This window comes from Narcine bancroftii, chromosome 7 (assembly GCF_036971445.1).
Source record: "Narcine bancroftii isolate sNarBan1 chromosome 7, sNarBan1.hap1, whole genome shotgun sequence".
In the NCBI taxonomy this organism is placed as follows: domain Eukaryota; kingdom Metazoa; phylum Chordata; class Chondrichthyes; order Torpediniformes; family Narcinidae; genus Narcine; species Narcine bancroftii.
Genome location: NC_091475.1, coordinates 67568414 through 67595005, shown reverse-complemented (window position 1 = coordinate 67595005; position 26592 = coordinate 67568414). Strand labels below are relative to the sequence as shown.

At 44.2% G+C, this 26592-nt stretch overlaps 1 protein-coding gene and 1 long non-coding RNA gene across 2 annotated transcripts in view; one reads left to right on the top strand and one right to left on the bottom strand.

The window, feature by feature from the left end:
• Positions 1-2300: 2300 nt before the first annotated feature.
• The window catches only part of LOC138739868 (uncharacterized), a 39965-nt gene continuing 15673 nt past the window's right edge, over positions 2301-26592 (top strand). Inside the window, exon 1 of the long non-coding RNA XR_011342501.1 lies at positions 2301-2618. This is a non-coding gene — a long non-coding RNA (uncharacterized lncRNA). The remainder of the gene's footprint in view (positions 2619-26592) is intronic.
• On the bottom strand, positions 3404-16539 carry LOC138739728 (LIM domain-containing protein A-like). The gene is made up of 10 exons (XM_069892328.1): positions 16401-16539; positions 15374-15492; positions 13014-13155; positions 11930-11986; positions 10623-10697; positions 8477-8603; positions 7465-7517; positions 6818-6855; positions 6250-6539; positions 3404-3446 (listed from the first exon to the last, which is right to left on the bottom strand). The coding sequence occupies exons 1-10, from the start codon at positions 16537-16539 to the stop codon at positions 3404-3406; spliced, it is 1083 nt and encodes a 360-aa protein (XP_069748429.1).

Sequence of the window (26592 nt, the reverse complement as noted above, 5' to 3'; positions counted from 1 at the left end):
CAGCCAGACCTCTCCTCTTGCATGAACCACAAGGGCTTAGACCAGGCTGTCAAATGGCTTGTCCTGTTCCAGTCCAGCTATTTCTGCTGGGTGCCACTGTCAAGTGATCACTCTCTCTCTCTCTCTCTCTCTCTCTCTCTCTCTCGCTCTCTCTCTCTCTCGCTCTCTCTCTCTCTCTCTCTCTCTCTCTCTTTCTCTCTCTCTTCTTACAAACCACATAACCCTCTCAGAACAGTTCTCTTTGAGTCATAGCAGCTCCAACATGCTCTTTCATCGGTTGCCTTTTGTAAACAACCATCAATTGATGAAGTCTCTTGAGCATTCTCCAAAACTCTTGCAAAAGCTGTGTAGCCAATATGTCTAACATGGGGCCGAGCTCAAGTATTTCAAATAAGATCTGTTTTTAAATGTTTGTACATGACCTATGTTAACAAGCCCTGCCCCAATTTATCTCCCAAAAGCATAAATATATATTATATATCTATATATATTTATATATATATATATCTATATATATATAGATATATATATATTTCTTCTTTCTTTGGCTTGGCTTCGCAGATGAAGATTTATGGCGGGGGTAAATGTCCACGTCAGCTGCAGGCTCGTTTGTGGCTGACAAGTCCGATGCGGGACAGGCAGACACGGTTGCAGCGGTTGCAGGGGTAAATTGGTTGGTTGGGGTTGGGTGTTGGGTTTTTCCTCCTTTGTCTTTTGTCAGTGAGGTGGGCTCTGCAGTCTTCTTCAAAGGAGGTTGCTGCCCGCCGAACTGTGAGGCGCCAAGATGTACGGTTTGAGGCGATATCAGCCCACTGGCGGTGGTCAATGTGGCAGGCACCAAGAGATTTCTTTAGGCAGTCCTTGTACCTCTTCTTTGGTGCACCTCTGTCACGGTGGCCGTATAATACGATCTTGGGAAGGCGATGGTCCTCCATTCTGGAGACGTGACACACCCAGCGCAGCTGGATCTTCAGCAGCGTGGACTCGATGCTGTCGGCCTCTGCCATCTCGAGTACTTCGATGTTAGGGATGAGGGCGCTCAAATGAATGTTGAGGATGGAGCGGAGACCATGCTGGTGGAAGCATTCTAGGAGCCGTAGGTGATGCCGGTAGAGGACCCATGATTCGGAGCCGAACAGGAGTGTGGGTATGACAACGGCTCTGTATACGCTTATCTTTGTGAGGTTTTTCAGTTGGTTGTTTTTCCAGACTCTTTTGTGTAGTCTTCCAAAGGCGCTATTTGCCTTGGCGAGTCTGTTGTCTATCTCGTTGTCGATCCTTGCATCTGATGAAATGGTGTAGCCGAGATAGGTAAACTGGTTGACCGTTTTGAGTTTTGTGTGCCCGATGGAGATGTGAGGGGGCTGGTTGTCAAGGTCATAACATCAGTATCCACGGAAGACTGGCATAGTCTACAGAAATGAGGCAAACAAGTAGTGAGATAATGGAACCTATGCATATTGGACAGGAGGAAGTGCTTGCCGTCTTAAGAGAAATAAGGGTGTATTAATCCCCAGCACCTGACAAGGTATTCCCTTGGACCTTGAGGGAGACTAGTGTACAAATTACAGGGTCCCTGAAAGATATATTTCATGGGTGAGGTGCTGAAGGATTGAAGGGCCACTCATATTGTTCTGTTGTTTAAGTAAAACTAAAAATAATCCAGGAAATATGGGCTGGAGAACCTGACATCAGTAGTGGGCATTTTTTTTAAAAATTAGACAAACAGGACAGTAACAGGCCCTTCCATTCCTTGAGCCCATGTCACCCAAATACCCCAAATAAACGACAGCCCCCAGAACTTTTTGAAGGGTGGGAGGAAACTGAAGCAGCTGAAGGAAACCCATGCAGACACAAAGAGAATGTATTGTAATGGATTATAAATATTTGGGAATTTGGTAAGATTTAGAGTAGGTTACATGCATACATACATGTTAAAACAGATTTTATTTGAAAGACTGAAGAATTCATATTAAATAACATTGCAGGATCTCTGGAAATGTGATGCACATTTCACAACTAGGTGATAATTGAAATGATTTCATGAAATGAATGGACTGGATACACTGGCTGTTGAAGGTTCTTCAAGGGTTTTGACAGAGTGGACAGAAAGGTCACTCTTGAGTTTTGTTTACCTAAGGCAACAGCTTGACTAAAGATTAACTCCTATTTTTTGCTGGTGAAGGTGGGGGTTCTGTTACAAGTGAGAGAGTCACGTGAGCTTCCTGGGAGTTGGAAGTTGAGGGTGGAGAGAGAGAGAGAGAGAGAGAGAGAGAGAGAGAGAGAGAGAGAGGGGGGGGGGGGAGAAGACAAGCCCTCTCAACTTGTGTGTGTGTGACACTGAAAATGGCTGAAACAAGCCAGGAAGAGCTGGTTGGAAACAGAAAGTTCCAGAGCAGTGGATGCTGGAATTGCTATCTGTCTGATGTTTCTCTTGTAATAAGTGGAATAGAACGGAACTCTGTGATATCCTGAAGAAAGAAGTTATCATCTGGAAAACCCTAATGGGGCAAGTTTCATCAGCGAGACATTGAGGTGACTAATGGTGGTACCTCAGTTGTGGAAATCCTGGAACAACAAATCTCTCTCTGCAAACCCTACAAGAGCCTTCCTGAGCGGTAAACATTTACCTTTCAAGCACCAAAGCCTGGTGAACTTTATACATGTTAAATTTTGTGCACAGTATAAGAATTGCCTGCAACCAGAGAACTTGGAAGAAGGAGAAGTGATTGAATTGTGAACCAAGGAACTTTTCTTAAATTTACACACACATTACATACACGTGCACTAAGAATTAGAAGGGTTAGTTGAATATAGAGATAAGTTAAAGTTTGATTCTGTTTTCATGATTAAAGTTGATTAAAAGTAACTTTTGTTTAAAAAAACACTTGTCTTGGTGAATGTCTATTGCTGCTGGGTTTTGGGGTCCTTTGGGCTCGTAACAGTACAAACTCCTTGCAGAAATATGAATCTAGGTGACTGGCACTGAAATGCTGTTGGCTTAACCACTATGCTAACCATTCCATAAATTATTGGAAGGTGTTCGAAGAGATCGAATATAACATCATTTGGATAGACAGGGACTGATAAGGGAGCGTCAACATGGAAGGTGTGTGGAAGGTTGCGATTAAATGGGTTTTTCAAGGAGGTTACCAGTAAACTTGATAAAGGAAAGGCCTGTATGTTCTCTACATGGACTTTAATCTTGCCTTTGGCAAGATTCCACATGGGAAGTTAGTTAGGAAGGTTCAGTCACTCAGTGTTCATGGTGAGGCAGTAAATTTTATTAGACATTGGCCTTATGGGAGAAGCCAGATCGTGGATGACTGCCTTGCTGACTGGAGGCCTATCCCTTATGGTGTGACTCAAGGATCAGTGCTGGGTCCACACTGTTACTTGTCATTTATTTTGGAGCAGCACAGTTGGCGTAGCAGTTACTACAGCACCTTTACAGCGGCAGCAATCGGGATCAGGGTTCAAATTCCACACACATTCATAAGAGTTTGTATGTTCATGGGTTTTCCCCAGGGGGGGGTGGGGGTGTAGGTCAATCAGGTGTTATTGGGTGGCATGAAATGGCACCATGGGCTGAAATGGCATGTCTAACTTTTTTTAAAAATTAAAACATAAGATATTACACTTTAGAAGGACAAACATACTGTAATTCTGTGAAAGTGGCCTCATGGGTAGATGGCTTTTGGCATATTGTCCTTCATAAATCAAAGTATAGAGTACAAGACTTGGGATATGTTTGTGAAGTTTTAAAATTTTTAAATTTAGACGTACAGCACTTTATCAGGCCCTTTCAGCCCAGGAGCCAGTGATGATCAATTGAACCAATTTGACCTACAGCATTAGTGTTTTTCTTGTTCTTTCAAGAAGAACAACTTTATGTGGATTTAACACTTAAATGACTTCATTTTCCTAGAGCTGCTTTAACTGACTTACAAGGACAATGCCTGCAACTCCCGTCATATGCCACTTCAGTTTCCACCCATTACATCCTGGGAAATGTAGTTCTGAGAGACAGATAATAACATATCTACTCCCTTTAATTAAAAAAACACAATACGCTGCCCCTAATTTTGTTATCTACTCACAGCTGCAACAGAAATTAACCAATACAGTGTTATATTTAAAATAATATTTTATTATTAATTACTAATAATATATCATCTTATCTAACTTATCTAAACTTATCTAACAAACACAACTATGTACAAACATATGTGCGTGTGTGTGTGTGTGTGTGTGTGTGTGTGTGTGTGTGTGTGTGCGCGCGCATGCGTGTGTGTCTGTGGGTGTGTGAGGGTGTGTGTAAGTGTGTGTAAGTGTATGTGAGTGTGTGGGTGATTATGGGTGTGTGAGTGTATGTGTTTGTGTTTGGATGTGTGTGGGGGATTGTGTGTGTGAGTGTGTGTGGACATGTGCGTGTGGATGTGTGTGTGCATGTGTGTGTGTGGATGTGTGAGGGTGTGTGAGTGGATGTTTATGGGTGTGTGTTTGAGTGTGTGTGGGAATGTGTGTGTGTGGGTGTGTGTGTGAGTAAGTGTGTGTGTGGACATGTGCGTGTGGATGTGTGTGTGCATGTGTGTGTATGTGTGTGTGTGGATGTGTGAGGGTGTGTGTGTAAGTGTGTGTGTGGGAGGTTGTGTGTGTGGGTGTGGTTGTGCATGTGTGTGTGTGTGGGTGTATGTGTGAGTGAGTGTGCGTGGGGTGTGTTTGTGATTTTGTGTGTGTGTGAGAGTGTGTTTGTGTGGGTATGTGTGGGCATGTGTGTGTGGGTGTTGGTTTGTTTGTTTGTGTGTGTGTAAGTGTGAGTGTGTAAGTGTGTGCATAAGTATATGTGTAAGTGTGTGGAAGTGGGTGTTTGTGGGTGTGTGTTTGAGTGTGTGGATGTGTGAGTATGTGTGTGGGTGTATGTTTCTGGGTATGTGTTTGGTTGTGTGTGTATGTGAGAGTGTGTGAGTGCATGTTTGAATGTGTCTGTCTGTTTGTGGTGTGTGTGGACAATTGTGTGTTGTATGTGTGTGCAGGTGTGTGTGTGGATGTTTGTGGGATTTTGTGTGTTTGAGTGTGTGTGTGAGAGAGTATGTTTGTGTGTGGGCATGTGTGTGTGGTTGTGCATATGTGTGTGTGGCTGTGTGTATAAGTATGTGTGTAAGCATGTGCATGTTTGTTGGTGTGTGTTTGAGTCTATGGGTATATGTATGTGGGTGTGTGTTTGGTTGTGTGTGTATGAGAGAGTGTGTGAGTACATGTTTGAGTGTGTGTCTGTTTGTGTTGTGTGTGGGCAGTTGTGTGTGTTTGTATTTGTGTGTAGGTGTGTGTGGGTGTTTGTGGAATTTTGTGTGTTTGAGTATGTGGGCAAGTGTGTGCTTGTTGTTGTGTGTGTAGTTGTGCGTGCGTGTGTGGGTGTTTGTGGGTTTGTGTGTGTGTTTGAGTGTGTGTTTGTGTGGGTGAGTGAGAATGTGTGTGTGAGTGTGGGCATATTATGTGTGGGTGTGGGTTTGTTTGGGTGTGTGTTTGTGTGTGAGTGTGGGTGTTTGAATGTGTGTTTGTTTGTGTGGTTGTATGTGTGTGGGTGTGTGTTTGGCTGTATGTGAGTGTGTGTGTGAGTGGGTGTTTGAGTGTGTATGTGAGTGGGTGTTTGAGTGTGTGTGTGGGCATGTGTGTGTTTGTGGGTGTGTGTGTGGGTGTGCATGTGCGTGTGTGTGTGGGGATGTTTGTGGATTTGTGTGTGTGTGAGTTTGTGTTTGTGTGGATGTGTGAGAGTATGTGTGTGTAAGTATGTGTGTTTAAGTGTGTGTGTTTGAGTGTTTGTGTGTGCATGTGGGTGTATGTGGGTGTGTCTTTGTATGTGTGGGTGTATTTGTGTGTGTGTTTGGTTGTGTGTGTATGTCAGTGTGTGTGAGTGCATGTTTGAGTGTGTGTGTCTGTTTGTGGTGTGTGGGCAGTTGTGTGTCATATGTGTGTGTGTAGCTGTGCATGTGTGTGGGGGTGTTTGTGGGATTTTGTGTGTTTGAGTGTGTGTATGTGTGGGTGAGTGGGAGTGTGTGCATGAGTGTGGGCATATTTTTTGTGTGGGTGTGGGTTTGTTTGGGTGTGTGTTTGTGTGTGTGTGAATGTGTCTGTGAGTGGATGTTTGAGTGTGTGTGTGGGAATATGTGTGTTTGTGTGAGTGTTTGGTTGTGTGTGTGTGGGTGTGCATGTGCATGTGTGTGTGTGTGGGTGTTCATGGATTTGTACGTGTGAGTGTATGTGTTTGTGTGAGTGTGACTGTGTGAGTGTTTGTGTTTGAGTGTGTGTGGGTGCATGTGTTTGAATGTATAGGTGTGTGTGGATGTGTGTGTATGTGTGAATGAGTGTGTGTGTGTGAGTGTGTGTGGGGGTGTTTGTAGGTTTGTGTGTGTGAGAGTGTGTTTGTGTGGGTACGTGTGACTGTGGGCATGTGTGTGTGGGTTTGTTTGGGTGTGTGTGTGAGTGTGTGTGTTTGAATGTATATTTGTGTGCATGTGGGTGCATGTGTGTGGGTGTGTGTTTGGCTGTGTGTGTGTTAGAGTGTTTGTTTGAGTGGGTGAGCGAGTGTGTGTGTGTGAGTGTGGGCATATTTGTGTGTGAGTGTGGGTTTGTTTGGGTGTGTGTTTCTGTGTGACTGTGAGTTTTTGAATGGGTGTTTGTGTGTGTGTAAGTGTGTGTGTGAGTGGGTATTTGAGTGCATGTGTGGGCATATGTGTTTGTGGGTGTGTGTGTGGTTGTGTGTTTGGCTCTGAGTGAGTTTGTGTGTAGGTGGGTGTTTGAGTGTGTGTGTTGGCATATGTGTGTGTGTGTGTGTGTGTGCATGTGCGCGTGTGTGTGTGGGTGTTTGTGGATTTGTGTGTGTGTGAGTGAGTGTTTGTGTGGGTGTGTGAGAGTATGTGTTCATGTGAGTGTGTGAGTGTGATGTGTGAGTGTGTGTGTTTTTGTGTGTATGTTTGAGTGTTTGTGTGAGTGTGTGTGGGTGTGTGTTAGTTTGTGTGTGTGCATGTGGGTGTGGGTATGTGTGTATGTGTGTGTGTATGGGGGTGTGTGGGTAATTGTGTGTGTGTGTGGGGGTTGTTTGTGGGTTTGTGTGTGTAAGAGTGTGTTTGTGTGGGTGTGTGTGAGTGTAGGCATGAGTGTGTGGGTGTGTGTTTGGCTGTGTGTGTGTGTGTTTGTGTAAGTGTTCATGTGTGTGTGGGTGCAAGTGTATTTGTGGGTGTGTGTGGGCATGGGTGTGTGCATGTGGGTGTATGGGTGTGGGTGTGAGTTTGAGTGTGTGGGTGTGTGAGTATGTGTGCAGGTGTATGTGTGTGGGTGTGTGTTTGATTGTGTGTATATGTGAGTGTGCATGTGAGTGCATGTTTGAGTGTTTGTGTGTGTTTGTGGTGTGTGTGGGCAGTTGAGTGTGGTTCTGAGGGTGTGTGAGTGTTTGTGGGTGTGCATGGGCATGTGTGTGTGTGTGTGTGTGTGTGTGTGTGTGTGTGTGTGTGTGTGTATGAGAGAGAGAGAGAGAGAGTGGGTGTGTGAGTGTTGTGAGACCATGTATGAGTGTGTGTGTGTGAGTATGTGTGTGTAGGCATGTGTGTTTGTGTTTGTGTGTGTGTGGGGGGGCATTTGTGTGTGGTTATTGTGGGTGTGCATGTGTGAGTGTGCGTGTTTGTGGGGTTGTGTGTGTTTTAGTAGGTGTTTGTGTGGGTGTGTGAGAATGTGTGTGTGTGTGTGAGTGTGTGTGTGAGAATGTGTGTTTGTGAGTGTATATGTGTGTTTGGCTGTGAGTGTATGTTTGGTTGTGAGTGTGCGTGTGGTTGTGAGTGTGTGTGTGTGCATGTGTGTGAGTGTGTACTTGTGGGTGGGTGGGTGTGTTTGTGCATGTGTGTTTGTGTGGGTATGTGTGTTTGTGTGTGTCTGTGGGTGTGTGTGTACGTGTGTGGGTGTGTGTTTGGCTGCGTCTGATTGTGTGTATGTTTAAGAGTTTGTGTGAGTGTGTATGGGCATGTGTGTGTGTGGACGTGCATCTGTGTGTGTGTAGGTGTTTGTGTGTGAGAGTGTGTGTTTTAGTGTGTGTTTGTGTGGGTGTGTGAGAGTGTGAGTGTGTGTGAGAGAGTGTATGTTTGAGTGTTTGTGTGAGAGTATGTGGGTGTATGTATGTGGGTGTGTGTTTGGCTGTGTATGAGTGTGTGTGTGAGTGGGTGTTTGAGTGTGCATGTGAATGTGCGTTTGTGGGTGTATGTGCATTTGTGGGTGTGTGACGGAATGTGAGTGTGTGGTTGTGTGTGTAGGTGTGTGTATGCGCATGTGTGTGTGGGTGTTTGTGGGTTTGTGTGTGTGTGTGAGAGTGTGAATGTGAGCATGTGTGTTTCAGTGTTTATGTGAGTGTGTGTGGCTGTGTATGTGTGTGTGTGGATGTGATTTTTTTCTATGTGTGTGTGGATGTGTGTGTGTTTGTGTGAGTGTAAGTGTGTGTTTGTGGGTGTGTGTTTGAGTGTGTGTGTGTGTGTGAGTATCTGTGTGTGTTTGAGGGTGTGTATGTGGGTGTGTGTTTGAGTGTGTGGGTCTGTGAGTATGTGTGTGTGTTTGAGTGTGTGGGTGTGAGTATGTGTGTGTGGGCATGCGTGTGTCTGATTCATGCATTTGTGTGTGAGGTTGTGTATGTGTGTGAGTGTTTGTGGGTTTGTGTGTGTGAGTGTGACTGTGTGAGTGTGTGTTTTTGAGTGTGTGTGTGTGTTTGAGTGTGTGTATGGGTGTATGTGTGTTTGTAGGTGTTAGTGTGTGTTTGGCTGTGGGTGTGTGTTCGATTGTGAGTGTGTGGGCGCATGTGTGTTTGTGGGTATGTGTGGGCATGTGTGTCTGGATGTTTGTGGGTTTTTGTGTGTGAGTGTGTGTTTTAGTATGTGTTTGTGTGAGTGTGTGAGATTGTGTGTGTGTGAGTGTGACTATGTCAGTGTGTGTGTTTGAGTTTTTGCATGAGTGTGTGTGAGTGTTTGTGGGTTTGAGTGTGTGTTTGTGGGTGTGTGTTTGTGTTTGCATATGGATATGTGTATGTGTGTACATGTGTGGATGTGTGTGAGTGTGTGTGTACGTAGGTGTGTAAGTGTGTGCATGTGGGTGTTTGTTGGTGTGTGTTTGAGTGTGTGGGTGTGTGAGTATTTGTGTGCATGCATGTCTGTGGGTGTGTGTTTGGTTGTGTGTTTATGTGAGTGTGTGTGAATGCATGTTTGAGTGTGTGAATGTGTTTGTGGTGTGTCTCGGCAGTTTTTTTCTGTGGTTGTATATGTGTGTGGATATGTGTGTGTGTGGTTGGGTGTTTGTGGGATTTTGTGTGTATGAGTGTGTGTGGGCATATGTGTGTTTGTGGGTGTGTGTGGTTGTGTGTGTGCATGGGGGTCATTTTGTGGGTTTGTGTGTTTGAGTTTGGGTGTTTGAATGTGTGTTTGTGTGGGTGCATGGGTATGTGGGTTTATGTGTGTGGGTGTGTGTTTGGCTGTGTGTGTGTGGGTGAGTGTGTGTGTGTGGGTGTATGTGTGTGTGTGGGTATATGTGTGTTTCTGCGTGTGTGTTTCTGGGTGTGTGTGTGGTTATGTGTATGTGGGTGTGCATGTACATGAGTGGGGGGGTGTTTGTGGATTTTTGTGTGTGTGAGCGTGTGGTTGTGTGGGTGTGTGAGAGTATGTGTGTGACTGTGTAAGAGTGTGTTGGAGTGCATGTGTTTGAGTCTGTGTGAGTATGTGTGGATGTGTGTGTGTTTGTGTGTGCATGTGGGTGTGTGTGTATGTGTGTTCATGATTGTGTGTATGGATGTGTGGGTGTGTGTAAGTATGTGTGTGGGTGTACATGTGTGGGTGTGTGAGTATTTGTGTGGGTGTATGTGTGTGGGTATGTGTCTGTGGGTGTATGTCTGTGGGTGTATGTCTGTGGGTGTGTGTTTGGTTGTGCATGTGAATGCATGTTTGAGTGTGTGTAGATGTTTGTGGTGTGCATAGGCAGTTGTGTGTGGTTGTATGTGTGTGTGTGGGTGTTTATGGGATTTTGTGTTTGAGTGTATGTGTGTGTGTGTGAATGTGTGTGGGCACATGTATGTGTGGGCATGTGTGTGTGTGGTTGGGCATGTGTGTGTGGGTTTTTGTGGGTTTGTGTGTGTGACAGTGTATGTTTGAGTGTGTGTTTGTGTGGGCGAGTGAGAGTGTGTGTGATTGTGGGCATGTGTGTGTTGATGTGGGTTTGTTTGGGTGTGTGTTTGGGTGTGTGTGAGTCTGTGTGAGTGGGTGTTTGAGTTTGTGGGTGTGTGTGCCTTTGTGTGGGTGTATATGTGTGGGTGCATGTCTGTGGGTGTGCCGTTGTGTGTGTGAATGCATGTTTGAGTATGTGTAAGTGTTTGTGGTGTGTGTAGGCAGTTGTGTGTGGTTGTATGTATGTGTGCGGGTGTGTTTGGGTGTTTGTGAGATTTTGTGCATGTGTGAGTGTGTGTTTGAGTGTGTGTGAGTGTGTGTGTGCATATGTGTGTTTGTGGGTGTGTCTGGGCATGTGTGTGTGTGGTTGGGCATGTGTGTGTGGGTTTTTGTGGGCGTGTGTGTTTGAGTGTGTGTTAGTGTGGGCAAGTGAATGTGTGTGTGTGTGTGTGTGTGTGTGTGTGTGTGTGTGTGTGTGTGTGTGTGTGTGTGTGTGAGTGTGTGTGTGTGATTGTGGGCATGTGTGTGGGTGTGGGTTTGTTTGGATGTGTGTTTGTGTGTTTGTGTGTGGATGTTTGAATGTGTGTTTGTGTGTGTATGGGGGAGTTTGTGTGGATGTATGTGTGTGGGTTTATGTGGGTGGATGTGTGTTTGGCTATGTGTGAGTGGGTGTGCATGGGTGTTTGAGTTTGTGGGTTTATGTGTGTGGATGTGAGTTTGGCTATGTGTGATTGTGGATTTGTGTGTGTGTGAGTGGGTGTGCATGGGTGTTTGAGTGTGTGGGTGAGTGTGTGTGTGTGGGTGCACGTGTGTTTGTGGATGTGTGTGTGTGGTTGTATGTAAGTGGGTGTGCATGTATGTGTGTGTGTGATTGTGGATTTGTGTGTGTGAGTGTGTGTTTGATTGTGTGTTTGTGTATGTGTGTGAGAATGTGTGTGTGTGAATGTGTGTGAGTGTGACTGTGTAAGAGTGTATTGGATTGCATGTTTTTGAGCCTTTGTGCAAGTGTGTGTGTTTGTGTGTGTGCATGTGGGTGTGTATGGATGTGTGGGTGTGTGTGTAACTATGTGTGTGTGGGTGTATGTGTGAGTGTGTGTGTGTGATTGTGAGTATGTGATTGTGAATGTGTGTGTGAGTGCATGTTTGAATGTGCGTGTGTTTGTGGTGTGTGTGGGCAGTTGTGTGCGGTTGTATGTGTGTGTGTGTGGGTGGGTGTTTGTTGATTTTTGTGTATGTGTGAGTGTGTATTTGAGTGTGTGTTTTTGTGTGTTTATGTTGGCATGTGTGTGTGGGTGTGTTTTGCTGTGTGTGTTTGGCTGTGTGTGGGTTTTTGTGGGTTTGTGTGTGTGACAGTTTGTGTTTGAGTGTGTGTTTGTGTGGGTGAGTGAGAATGTGTATATGTCTGGGCATATGTGTGTAGGTGTGGGTTTGTTTGCATGTGTGTTTGTGTTTTTGAGTGTGGGTGTTTGAATGTGTGTTTGTGTGTGTATGGGTGTATGTGTGTGGGTGTGTTTGGCTGTGTGTGAGTGGGTGTTTGAGTGTGTGTGTGGGTGTATGTGTGTTTGTGGGGGTGTGTGATGTTGTGTGTATGTGGATATGCATGTACGTGTGTGTGGGTGTTTGAGGATTTTTGTGACTGTGTGTTTGAGTGTGTGTTTGTGTGGTGTGAAAGTATGTGTGTGTGAGTGTGTGTGTGAGAGTGACTGTGTAAGAGTGTGTTGGAGTGCATGAGTTTGAGTCATTGTGTGAGTGTGTGTGAATGTGTGTGTGTTTGTTTGTGTGTGCATGTGGGTGTGTGTGTATGTGTGTTCATGTGTGTATGTGTAATATGTGTGTGTGGGTGTATGTGTGAATGTGTGTGTATAAGAGTGTGCATGTGGGTGTATGTGTGTGGGTGTGTGTTTGGGGGTGTGTGGGTGTGTGAGTATGTGTGTGGGTGTGTGTGTTTGGTTGTGTATGTGTGTGAGTGAATATTTGAGTGTGTGTTTGTGTGTGTGTATGTGAGTATGTATGTGTGTGTATGTGAGTATATATGTGTGGGTATGTGTTTGGCTGTGCATGAGTGTGTGTGTGTGTGTGTGTGTGGGTATTTGTGGGTGTGCATGTGAGTGTGTATTTTAGTGTAGGTTTGCGTGGGTATGTGAGAATGTGTGTGTGAGTATGTGTATTTGTGATTGTGACTGTGTGAGTATGTATGTTTGAGATTATGTGTGAGTGTGTGTGGGTGTGTGTGAGTGTGGTTGTGTGTGTGTGTGCATGTGGTTTTTTTGTGTTTGTGTGTGTTTAGGGGTGGGTGTTATTGATCATGTGTGTTTCTGTGGGTGTGTGTATAAGTGTGTGGGTGTATGTTTGTTTTTGGGTGTGTGGTTAGGTGTATGAGTGTGTGTTGGTGTGTGTGTGTGAGAGAGAGAGTATGTGTGTATGTGAGTGTGACTGTGTGTTTGTTTGTGGTTTGTGTGGGCATGTGTGTGTAGTTGTATGTGTGTGCATTTCTGGGATTGTGTGTGTGAGTGTTTGTGTGTGTCTGAGTATGTGTGTATGAGTGTGTGTGGGTGTTCATTTGAGTGTGAGAGTGTGTGTGAGTGAGTATGTTTGTGTTAGTCAGTATGTGTGTGTGGGTTTGTGTTTGGCTATATCTGAATGTGTGTGAGCGGGTGTTTGAGTGTATGTGTGAATGTGTGTGTGTGGGCATGTGTGTGTGTGGTTGTGTGTATCTGGTTGTTTGTGTGTTAGTGTGTGTGTTTATTGTGTATTTGTGTGGGTGTGTGAGAGTATGTGTGTGTGAGTGTGTGTGAGTTGATTGTGTAAGAGTGTGTTGGAGTGCATGTTTTTGAGTCTTTGTGTGAGTGTGTGTGTTTGTGTGTGTTTGTTTGTGTGTGCATGTGGATGTGTGTGTATGTGTGTTCATGTGGGTGTGTGTATGTGTGAGTGTGTGTGTAAGTGTGTGAGTGAGGGTGTATGTGTGTGGGTGTGTGTGATTGTGAGTGTGTGTGTGTGTATGTTTGAGTGTGTGTGTGAGGGCAGTTGTGTGTGGTTGTATGTGTGTGTTTGTGGGTGTGTGTGGGCATGTGTGTGTGGTTGTGTGTGTGGGTGTTTGTTGGTTTGTGTGTGTGACTGTGTATTTCAGCGTGAGTCTGTGTGCATGAGTTAGTATGTGTGTGTGATTGTGTGTTATTGAGTGTTTGTGTGAGTGTGTATGTGAGAGTGTGTGTGTGAGGGCAGTTGTGTGTGGTTGTATGTGTGTGTTTGTGGGTGTGTGTGGGCATGTGTGTGTGGTTGTGTGTGTGGGTGTTTGTTGGTTTGTGTGTGTGACTGTATTTCAGTGTGAGTCTGTGTGCATGAGTTAGTATGTGTGTGTGATTGTGTGTTATTGAGTGTTTGTGTGAGTGTGTATGTGAGAGTGTGTTTGAGTTTGTGAGTTTGAATGTTTGTGTGAGTGTGTGTGAGTGTGTGTTATTGAGTGTTTGTGTGAGTGTGTGTGTGTGGATGTGTGTTTGGTTGTGGGTGTGTGTATGAGTGTATGTTTGTGTTTGTGTGTGAGTGTGTGTGTGGTTGTATGTGTCTGGATGTGTGTGTCTGTGGTGTTTGTGGGATTGTGTGCATTAGTTTATTTTTCTTGTGTGAGAGTGTGTGTGTGAGTGTGTGTCTGTGTGAGTGTGTGTGTTTGAGTGTTTATGTGAATGTGTGTGGGTGTGTGTGTTATTGAGTGTTTTTGTGAGTGTATGTGTGTGGATGTGTGTTTAGATGTGAGTGTGTGTGTATGTGTGTGGTCATGCGTGTGTGGGTGTGCGTGTCTGTGGTGTTTGTGGGATTGTGTGTGTTAGTTTAAGTTTCTTGTGTGAGAGTGTGTGTATGTGTGAGTGTGTCTGTGTGAGTGTGTGTTATTGAGTGTTTGTGTGAGTGTGTGTGTGGGAGTGTGTGTTTGAGTTTGTGTGTTTGAGTGTTTGTGTGAGTATGTGAGGATGTGTGTGTGAGTGTTCGTTATTGAGTGTTTGTGTGAATGTGTGTGAGAGTGTGTGTTTGTGTGAATGTGTTTGAGAGTGTGTGTTTGTGTGAATGTGTTTGAGTGTTTGTGTGAATGTGTTTGAGTGTTTGTGTGAATGTGTTTCTGTGTGAGTGTGTGTGTTTGAGTGTTTGTGTGTGTGTGTGTGTAAATCCCCCAAACCATTCCAATTTAAGCTCAATTATTGAACATCAGTTCAATGTCCATTCTCTGAATCCAATGTTGACATGCAGACTCATAAATTGATGCAAAAAAATTGTTTTCGAATGAGCTGTAAGAGAGTGATGCGACAAATTGTTGTAAACTCATAAAATCCTTGTTGAATTGCTTCCCGAGGAATGTCTTTTCAGACAAATGGTAGTCAAAACTCCCCTTTTCCTTTTATAGGGGAAACAAAGCGAGTGGCATTCACAAAGCTTCCAGAACTCTTTTATGGGTCGGCTGAAATAACTGTCACAATGGTCCTGATGGGGGTTTAAACAATTTCCCTTCAAACATGACCTTTTCTTTGGCCACACAAAATCATTTCAGTACCGTAATTCTCAGAGAATTGCTTAAAATGGCCCCAGATGAAAAAAATGTACTGTTTCTTTAATATGTTCATTACATGGTCTCTGCACCTGTATTCCTGGCACATTTCCTCTCACTTCAGAAGTAGATAATTTGAGTACACGATGTCCCCAGTCTGTCAGCCCACAGTCAATCTCCAAAGTTTGCAGGACTTCCACCTTGGTTTATTCTCTTAAATGACAGTCCCACTCAAATGAAAATGAACTGGGAGCAAGTAATAGAGGAATATTTATGGTTTCCAAATCAACTTGTCAGGAAGAGACTTCCAGTTGGAGATCCTGGACTGTCAGTAATCTGTGAGGTATGTTTGGGACTCAAGTCTAGTTCGGTATTGTTTCTTGGCATCCCCCCTCTCCCTGTTGGTCGTTCGTGGCTTTCTTGTTTTAACCTGGGTCACCTAAGGCTGTACTTTGAAGTCTGCCTCTTGCATTTTGTTAAGATATTTGGTTAATTAATTTCAAAGTAACTCATTTCTCAGTTTGTACTCTTTATTGTGCCATAAACACATCTACCAGTGGAGAAATTTTTATTGGTTTTCAAATTACACTATCCATTTGCTATCATAAAACTGTGAAAGACATTGCTTCCATCTAAAACTTTCCTAATGAAGTACCATAAGCCGTCCCCTGAATGGATGCCAGGTGTGGATCAGGAAAAACATAATGAGAAATGGAGATTGGAGATTGCCTTTGGAGATTGCTACAGTTTCAAATTGCACATTGTAATAAAATGCTGTGTTGGAAATTATCAGAAACTATGTTACAACATATGGTTAGCATAGCATTTAACTTGGCACGATAACAGCATGGTCTGAAAGGAGTTTATACATTCTCCCTGTGACACATGTGGCTTTCCCCTGGGTACTCTTGTTTCCTCTCATCCGCCAAAATGCATGGAGTTGTTGGTTATTTGGTGTAATTGGGCAGCAAGAATTTCAGTGGCCAGAATCTTCTACATTTAAATAAAATGTTAAACATATAAATTCAAAATAAAAAAAATGATTTAATACCTTTTGTAAATTACTGCATTTACTGTCAACTTGTTTTAGTTTCCACATTCCTTCTTTGGCTTTTACAAAACACAATTTTAGATTTCAGATTGAGGCAGAATCACCTCTAATTGGTAGTGCAAAAAATAAACTGTACGCAATGTAAACATATAAGCAAATAAATGAACTGTAAACAGATAACGAATATAAATAAACTGACTGTCGAATACAGGGAGAATAAAAGAAAATCAATAAAGTGCACAAGTGCGAGTCCTTAAATGATTGAGTTTGTTGTTGAGGTGTTTGATGGTGGAGGGGGAGCATCTGTTCCTGAACCTGGTGGTGCAAGTTTTGAGGCACTTCCACCTCTTTCCTGATGGCAGCAGTGAACACAGAGCGTGTGCTGGGTAGCGTGGATCTTTGAAGATTGCTGCTGCTCTCTGACGATGGCAGCATTTCCTTTAGATGTTCTCAATCGTGGGGACAGTTTTGCCTATAATGCCGACTGTGTTCACCATTTTTTGAAGGGCTTTACACTCAGGGGTATTGCTGTCCCCATACCAGACCGCGATGCACCCAGACAGCACACTTTCCACCACACATCTGTAGAAATTTGCCAGGGTTTCTGATGTCATGCCAAACCTCCACAAACTCCTGAGGAAGTAGAGGCATTGACGTGCTTTCTTCATGACTCCCAAGAACCTAAATGTGCTCACTCCATTCACATCTGATCCTCCAATGATCACTAGATCGTACACCTCTGGCTTTCCTTTCCTGAAGTTCACAATCATCTCCTTGGTTTTGGTGACATTGAGTACGAGGTTGTTGTTGGTGCACCATTCAGCCGAGTTTTCATTCTCCCTCCGTAAGCTAAATCATCCCCTTCCTTTATACAACCCACTACTGTGGTATCATCGGTAAATTTGTTGATGGTATTATTGTTGTACCAAGCCCCACAGTTGTAGGTGTTAAGTGATTAGAGCGGGGATAAGAACATAGCCCTGTGGTCCTCCAATAGTGTTGGAGATTGTGAAGGTGAAGTTCTTACCAATCCTCACTGATTGTGGTCTGGGGTTGAGGAAATCCATGATCCAATTACACAGTGGTGTGTTGAGTTCCAAGTCTTGGAGTTTGCTGATCAGTTTCGAAGGGATGGTGGTGTTAAATGCCAAAATGTAGTCGATAAAGAGTATCATGATGTGTGTATCTTTTCTGTCCAGCTTTTCACAGCTTTGTGTGGAGCCAGTGAAATGGCATCTGCCATAGTTCTGTTGTCACGATAGGCGAACTGGAATGGATCCATGTCACCCCTCAGACAGGAGCTGATCTGCTTCAACACTAGGCTTTCAAAACACTTCATCACTGTTGATGTAAGTGTTAGTGTGTACTGGTCTTTAAGGCAGGTCACTACACTCTTCTTGGGCACCAGTAGGATTGATGCCTGTTTGAAACAGGTGGGTACCATGCCCTGCCGGAGTGAGATATTGAAGATATCCACGAATACTTTGTAAGTTGGTCGGCACAGATCTTTAGTACTCAACCAGGAACTCCATCCGGGATGGATACCTTCCTCAGATTCACTCTCCTGAAGGAAGCACGCACATCACCCTCAGATACGGACAGAGTGGGTTTGTCAGGGGAGGTGGGAGTTCTTTGTTGTTACTGTTGTCAAATCGGGTGTAGAAGGCATTGGGTTCATCTGGGAGAGACAATTTGCCATCAGTACTTTACCAAATTTAGGTTTCAATGTGTAATGTAAGCCAAATTGATTTTGTAAAGGTTAACACAGCATGCAGTTCAACCATTATGATGGATAATAGATGTAAGGAATGGAAATTTTACACTAGATGATGTAGCAGAAATGAAACCTGTCAGCTGGGTATGAAACTTGAACATTTAACTTTTTCTCTTGTTCCTTTAACCTTGAAGTGAGAATGAAGAAAATACTGGCAGTCCAGAATTGACACAGTGCACATCTGTCCAATGCACACCTGTCTAATGCTCACCTGTCCAAATTGAATAGTCACAATTTGTCAAAGCTTTCTCTTCACCACAACAATTAGCCTTGAGCTGAGCCACAGGAGAAATATTGAGAGAAAGCCCTTGGCGCAGCAACCTTTCAATTGGGTTCGAAGTTGGGCATCATTCTCACTGGGAGGTGGTATTCCCATTCCTGTGTATTTGCTCTCTGGATTCGATGTAGGATGTCAGGATCAGAATTTATTGCCATGAACATCACCACATTGTTTTCCGGCAGCGTAACAGGCACAAAATGACTATTAATTTCATTATATTTAAAAAAAATTAATGTCTGTGGTTCACTGTCCATTCATAAATCTGATGGTGGAGGGCAAGAAGTGTATCATTGAGTTTTCATCCTCACACTCTTTTACCTCTTTCCTTATGGTAGCAGTGTAAAGAGTTTGTATGTTCTCCCCAGGTCTACATGGGTTTTTCCCGGGGGATCCTTTTCCCACCATTCAAAACATACCAGGGGTTGTGGATTAATTGGGTGTAATTGGGCAGCATAGACTCATGGTTCAAAATGGCCCATTACTATAGGCATGACCTGGGTGGTGGGGGTCCTGAAGGATAGAGGCTGCTCTCCTGAGACACTGCCTCTTGTAGATATCCTCGATAGAGTGTATGCCAGTGCCCGTGATGGCATTGCCCGAGTTCACAGCTCCCTGAAGTCTTTTCCTGACCTGTTCATTGACACTTCCAAACCAGACAGTGATGCCACCTGTCAGAATGCTCTCCATAGTACACCTGAACACCTGATATTTGTAAGAGTCTTAGGTGACATGTCGAATCTCCTCAAACTTCTCACAAACCATAGCCGCTGGTGTGGCTTCTTCACGGAGGCCTCAAGACAGACCTTCAGAGATATTGATGCCAGTAATTGGAAGTTTTTAACTCTTTCCACTCCTGACCCCTCGATTAGGACTGGTTCATGTTCTCCTGAATTCCTTCTCCTGAAGTCCACCATCAATTCCTTACTTTTGCTTTCATTGAGCGTGAGGTTGTTGTTGTTGTGACACTACTCAACCAGCTGATCCATCTCCCTGCTGTACACTTCCTCATTGTTGTCTGTGATTCTGCTGACAACTGTGGTGTAATCAGCAAACTTGTAGATGGCTTTTGATGGGTGAAGAATGGGTAGAGCAGTGGGCTAAGCACATATTCTTGAACTGCACCAGAATTGATTGTCAAACATAGAAACATAGAAGATAGGAGCAGGAGTAGGTTATTCGACCCTTCGAGCCTGCTCCGCCATTCAACGAGATCATGGCTGATCTTAAAGTTCAGTACCCCTTCCCCGCCTTCTCTCCGTAACCTTTAATACCCTTATACTGAAGAAATATATCTAATTCCCTCTTAAATATATTTAATGAACCTGCCTCTACTGCCCTCTGTGGCAATGAATTCCACAGATTCACCACCCTCTGGGTAAAGAAATTCCTCCTCATCTCGGTCCTAAATGGTTTGCCTATTATCCTCAAACCATGGCCCCGGGTTCTGGATTTTCCCATAATTGGAAACATCCCATCTGCATCCAATAGATAGAAACATAGAAGATGAGGAGGTACCATTGTTTCCAACTCCTGCTGACTGACAAGGATCCAGTTGCAGAGGGAGGTGCAGAAGGCCAGGTTTTGAAGCTTGCTGACCAGTACTGAGGGCTAAAAGGTGTTGAAAGCTGAGGTATAATTGATGAAAAGTCATCTGACGAACCTGTTGCTGTTGTCTTGGTGATCCAGAACGGAATTATATTGCATCTGCTGTGGAGCAATTGTGGCAGTAGCTGAATTGCAGTGGGTTAAGATCTTGATACCTTGTGATGGTTCACCCTCTTAAAAGATGATCTGAAATTGGCCTCAGGGTTAGATATCATAGCGTCACTAGCTTCTGCAAGGATTCGCATTGGTACCATTGAATTTTCTCTTTTGAAGCAAGCATAAAAGATGTTCAGCATATCAGATAGTCAACCATCACATCCTTGCCATGTAGGATGTATGGCCTGCACTTCCTGCAATAGCTGGCAAGTATCTTGCTGTCGCTAGCTTCCCTCTGAACTGCCTTGTTGCAGCAATAGCCTTCCAAAGGTCATACCTGGACTTCCTGTAGAGATTTGGATCATCAGTCTTGAACACCATCAATCTCGCCCTCAGCAGGTAGTGAACCTTTGATTTACCCTCGGCTTCTTGTTCGGGTGTGCATGGGCACATGCTCATCCATGCCAGTCTTGATGAAGTCCGTGACAGTCCTGGCATATTCATTCAAGTTAGAAGATGGAGGTAAGACGTTCTTACTATGAGGAGAGTAGAGCAAAAGATTTCCCAGACTGATTCCTAAAATGGCAGGGTTAACACATGAAGAGATTTTGGGTCCATGGCTGGAGTTTTGAAGATGGAGAAGAATCTCATAGATTGGAAAGGAAGAATGTTCTTGTGGCTGAGGGATACATGAAAAGGATTACAGTCTCAAGGGAAAGGGGAAACTATGTAATGAGGAGACATTTCCTTTCCCACAGAGTGTTGAACCTGTTGAAATCTGTACCACACAAAAAAAACGAGTAGCCAAATCACTAGTATGTTCAGAAATGGATGGATTTTGCCTTTTGAACCAGAGGAATTGAAGTATAGAAGGAGGAAGCTGGAACTCTGTGTTGAATATGGATGATCGGTTACGATTGTGATGAATGGTTAAGTGGGCTTGAAAGATCTCTGTGTAACACTAAATGGATGAAACGTTAGGAGAACAGTTGGGCCAGAACCTGAGGAACTGCGACAAGATCCTTGGACTCCACCATTGGCCACCAACAATCACAACCATCTTTTCTTATTCTAAATCGTTGATACACTTGCCCCTTGAAGGCCATTGATCACAGTTTTTCCAGTGCTCCATGGTTATTATAATCTTTCAAAGGGCAGTTACTCTGCACACTCATCTTCCTCACAGATACGATGAACAGCAGGGAAGACTCCATGGGCTGGATTGCTACTTTCTACCCCTATGTCTTATGGTCTCATGGACAGCCGTCAACCCAACCACATGAATATTGATTTTATTTCTAGTTTTGGGTAACCCCACCTCAATCTGGTTCCACTGTTTCCACTGTTCATACTTTTCCCTTTACTTTCGTAGTATTGCCTAAGGTCGCTCCCACTTGTCTCCCACCAACCTATCACCTATTGACTCCTCCTAGCTTCTTTCCCCCTTCATATACATAACATCACACCATTCAGTCTTGATTAAGGGTCATGACCTGAAACCATTTCTACCCACGTGGAACCACAACCACAACCATTTCTGATGTGGAGAGCTCCTCCAGCAGCTCATTGTGTGCCAAAGATTCCAGAATCTGCAGCATTTATGTTTCTCAAGAATTCAGCTCTTTATTTTTAAACAAAGGCTGAAAGGATGAGATGACAAGATACGTTTATTGTCATATACAATGTAAAGATGCACTGAAATTCTTACCATATATTTTGGCATATAAGTCGTCATGAAACCCCAAAAAATCTCTCAAAATATTGGGGTCAACTCATCACAGGATATACTTTTGAGACCTTAAATTTAGCTCAAATTCCAATCTGTGCTGATCTAGTGTATAATTCAACCCTTTAAAAACCAAAAGAAATCTGAATGACAGATTTTCATAGCATTTTTTATTGAAAACGACTACACGATTAGCACCCTTCAAAATCACTATCAATGTCTGAAAACAACAACACATTTATAATCCTTCAAAATCACTCTCGCTATCATTGAATTGACTGAGGCAAAGTTGATGGCAAGCACATCCATACTCTCACTGTTTAAACAGTCTATATGTCTAAACAGTCTAAACTATGAGTCCCAGTCTATATCTCCTGAGGCAGTTTCAGGTTCATTGTCAGTGTTCCACAATAAATCCTCTTCCCTGCCATCAATTGCACAAGCCACACTTTTTAAACAATTTTATCACAGTCACTACTTTAATTTTGTCTCATGCCTTGAGCACGAAGTTACACAGGACATCAAGTGATGCAGCACACTTTTCCCCGCCTTCTTTCAAAGACTTTTCTGCACTTGACATCCGTGTTTTCCATTCCTCACACACATGGTGTTTGACTGGCTTGTTCAAGCAGACAGAGAGGTTGCAATAGAGAGGTCAAACCACCCGGGATAACCACCATGTAAGTATTATTTAGACCTAATCTGCTTTTAGTCTTCTTCGTTAAGTGGCTGCGAAACATATCACAGACCAGCAAACACCATTTTTTTGTGTAAACCACTTGTTCCACACGTTGTGTATCCATAATTTTACACCTTTTTCATCCATCCATCCTTTTTCCTGAAAATGTACAAAAATACCTGCAGGGAATTTCATTTTTGTTTAATTTTGCATTTGAAGATTACCATGGGTCTTAACTTTTGTCCTGTCAACCATGCACGATAACACCAGGGTAAACTGGTCCTTTCATGGCCTGTGCTTCTGGTTTGGACAGTTTTCACACCTTTCCATTCCACTGTTCTATTGCCTATCATGTCAAAATTCATGGGGGGTGGGGGATGGTTTCATCCATATTTCCAATATTTGCCAATGCAAACTGGTATTTCTGTCACTTCCATATAATAAACTGGTGAAAACTTACAACTTGATGATCAAGATCTTGTGTTAGTTTCTGTGCAATTTTTGTTTTTTGTGTAATACCAGATTTTTCCTGTTCATGAACAATTACACCAGCTGATTGCAGCCTCAAAATCATTACCGAGGTCTGGGTGACTATGCAGCAATCTCGCCTCTGTTCACGTACTCATTCTGCAACGTGATTTTTCAACTCTGGACAAAGAACATTGTCTTTTTTAGTATTTTTCTAAAAGTCTCTTCGACCTCATTAAGGCAGGTAACAAGGAGCCCAGTTGGTCTGTGGAGACACTCCAGGCATTTGAGAAGACCAAAACAGCACTTTCCAAAGCCACGTTTCTGGCATACCCGGATACAGTCTTATCCCTGTCGTTAATGACAGTGGGCACAGTGTTGCAGCAGTGGGTGGATGGATCACCAGTGGCAGCCACTCGCTTTCTTCAGCAAACACTTCCAATCACCCGAGCTGAAGTACAGCGCTCTTGATCGTGAACTGCTGGCAATGTACATGGCCATACACCATTTCAATTACATCCTCGAAGGCCAAGTGTTCACAGCCTGCATGGATCACAAGCCGGTGGTGCAGGCGCTGGGGCTGGGCAAAATCTCGGACCCCTGTTGGCGAGGCAACAACAACACCTTTTGAACATCTCCAAATATTCAACAGACATTCGCCACATAGCAGGGAAATCCAATGTGGAAGCTGATGCACTATCCAGGCCAACAATCTCCAAGGTGATGGTGGCATCGACATAGCTCAACTCGCCAGGGACCAGGCTGAAGATGCCGACACACAGGCATGCCGCACCTCCGTCACCAGCCTACAAATTGAGGAGTTTGCTCCAGACCCAGGAGGCTCAACACTCCTGTGTGATGTGTCTACAGGCCACACCTGGCCAATCCTGCCCATGACCTGGAGATGGCGGGTATTCAATCAAGTGCATGGACTCTCTCATCCTTCCATTCAGTCAACAGTCCGCCTCATTTCAGACAGGTTCGTATGGCACAGGCTTTGGTGTGAAGATTCACTTTGGGCAAAAACCTGTGTACAATGCCTGTGAGCCAAAGTCAATTGGTACACTAAAGGCCCAGTACAATGTTTCCCACCTACAGGTTCGACCACGTGCACGCGAACATCGTAGGGCTCCTTCCCTTCAGCCAGGGGATGAGATACTTTTTCACAGTGGCAAACGCTTTACACATTGACCAGAGGCAACACCCATGCTGGCCTATGACATGGAGACCGGTGTGAGGGCCTTTGGGTCTCCCGTTTTGGTGTCCCTTCCCACATAACTTTGGACTGGGGAGCCCAGTTTATCTCTTCTCTCTGGGCGACCATGGCCAAATTTTGCAGCAGCCAGCTACACCACACAACTGCCTACCACCCCCAATCCAATGGGCTGGTTGAGTACTTTTACCGTCATCTAAAAGTAGCCCTCAAATTACAGCTGCTTGGGCCCAACTGGATGGATGAACTCCCATGGGTCCTGCTGGGCAACTAAAGAGGACCTCCCCACCTAATTAGCGGAAATGGTCTATGGCGCACCGCTCTCCATCCCAGTCAATGTCCATTTTGGCTCCACAGACCCTCCATTGAACATACTGGAGGTCCTACAGCGGCTGAGGAACCACACCGCCTACTCACGTCCACATCCTACCACCACCCATGGGACACCAACCAGCCATGTCCCACAAGAACTCAAAGCCACAGACTTGGTCTTTGTAAGATGGGTCAAACCAGGTTCCCCCCTGCAGTGTCCTTACAAAGGGCTTTTCAAGGTTGTATATACTCTAGACATTGGAGGCAGGCACAATGCATTTACAGTCGACTGCCTCAAGAAAGCCCACTTGGACTGTTCAGAGACTTACCCTGCCCCTACACGATGGTGCGGGTGCGCCCACCCAAAGACCATCTCCCAAACCTCACCCAAAGAGACTGCGATTCTTGGGGGTGGGGGGGTATTGGGCTGAATCACAGTAGCAAACAGCCAGCAACGCACGGATTGTCCTGGGTAAACTTGTACCTCTCACTTTGTTCATTTTAGATTGGTCACAGTGTTTGAGCTACAAAAAGAAAACAGACACACACATCGAGAGCACTTCCATTTATACAAATCTTTATTACTAAATCTAAAGCTGAATTCAAACTGCAATATGCAAGCCCTTCCCAATTATACTTATCAATGCCTGGACTGGTCCCAACTGCCAAAGCGAGGCAACGACTGCACACTTGTAGTAGGTTGTCTGGGCGCCGGTAGCAGCTTCTCCATCTCCCTTGACCAGGACATTGGTTGGAGTCTAGAAGTTCTTCTTCTTGCTGAGATATGTTGCCACCTCTCAGAGAGTCTCAAACTTCAGCAGTGGGACCATGGCTTATATTACCCAAAAGTTGTTTACTCATAGCTTATCTCTTTGAATAAATGATTTAATTATCTTCAAGGTCTCCTGACAGTCTGTGACCAACAAAAGACAACTGCATCTCTGGGCCTCATGGTGGAATTTAGATTTCTCTACTGATTCATATGCATCCTGGGCCTCATGGTGTAAATTAGATTATGTCTTCTGATGCAACTGCATCCCTTCTTGCATAAGCTGGTCGAAATCTTCCATTACAAGCAGGTATTGGGCTGAATCACCATAGCAAACAGTCAGCACTGCACGGCACAGAGGACTGCCTGTCCCCTCCCCTAAAGCAGATCATGAGTAGTTTGAATAAAAGGCAGCTACTGGTTTACTTGCTTGGTGTGGACAGCATTTATTTCAACAGCTCTGCCTTTAGCATTGCCACAGCTTCATATTTTCATCATGTGTTGTGTTGTGTCAATGGATCCTCCATGATAGCAATCATATCCATCCAACGCCTAGCAGATCAATCCAGGTGATCTATGGGGGGAATTGACGTAATCGCGGTCAACAGCCCATCTCAGGCATCTCGATCTTTGGGGGTTGACATATCTGACGGTCAACAGGGCAAGCTCAAGCATCCAGAAAATGGGGGTTGACTTATTCGCTGGATACACCATAAAATCCATATATGCCAAAATATACGGTACTTGCTGCAGCCAAACAGATGCACCAATTCCAATAATATGACTTAAATCAGTGCAATATTGCAAGCCTGAGAAAGAGTTATATAAAATGTTAGATAAATAATGTTCACAGATGTAGTTAGTGCAAGAAAAAAAGTGATATTTCAACAGTACAGTTAAATCTTTGGTGTTCCTCGAGTGGGTTATGGGTTGGGGAAAGGGGAATGCAGGAGGTACAAAAGCCTCATAGCAGTTGGGAAAAAATTTGTTCTTGAAGCTGGAAGTGTTGGACTTTAGACTCCTGCATCTTCTGCCTGAAGGTACAATGTGGAGGGGACCTTTATAATGCTCATCTTCTTCAAGCACTGACTCACATAAATTTAAAATTTAAAAAAAAATAGGCATACAGCACGGTAAGAGGCCAATTCGGCCCTATGAGCTTACACCCCATTAACCTACACCTTTTTGAATGGTGGGAGGAAACCAGAGCCCCCGGAGAAAACCCACGTAGACATGGAGAGAACATACAAACTCCTTACAGACAGTGCGGGAATTGGTGCTGTAAAGGCGCTGGACTCACTGTTACGCTGACTGTGCCGCCAATGACTTAATGGATGCGGGGTTGGGACCTATAATGGACCTGGCTGTGTGGCCACTTTCTACTGCCTTCTGCATACAAGGGGACTCAAGTTTCCAAACCAGTCTGTGTTACAACCAGTCAGTATCCTATTCATAGCACACCTACCAAAGTTGGATGCTGTATTCAGCCACGTGAGGTGTGATGCTGACGGGTTCAAGTGAAACACAAAAGTTAGGTTATCAAAGACAGGTGCTATTTACTCCAGCTACTGATAGCAGATTTCATCACTTAGCCAATAATTGAGAGTATACTGTCTGCCTGCTAATGTGTAGGATTGGATTATGTCAACAGGGCAATTTTCCAGGGGATTGGATCGGTCCCAGTATTGTAACCGCACTGCAAGAGCTTGACGGGAGTTACAACTACTTCTGGAGCAGATATCCAGTGATGCAGCAGGGTGTGGGCTTGCATAAAAGCCTTGCTGCATCCAGTGCTCTCATCTGTTTATTGGTATTGAGTTAAATTGCTGAAGACTGTAATGGTAAAGATCCCAGGAGGAAACTCGGGTGGATTATCCATTCAGCATTTCTGGCTGAATATA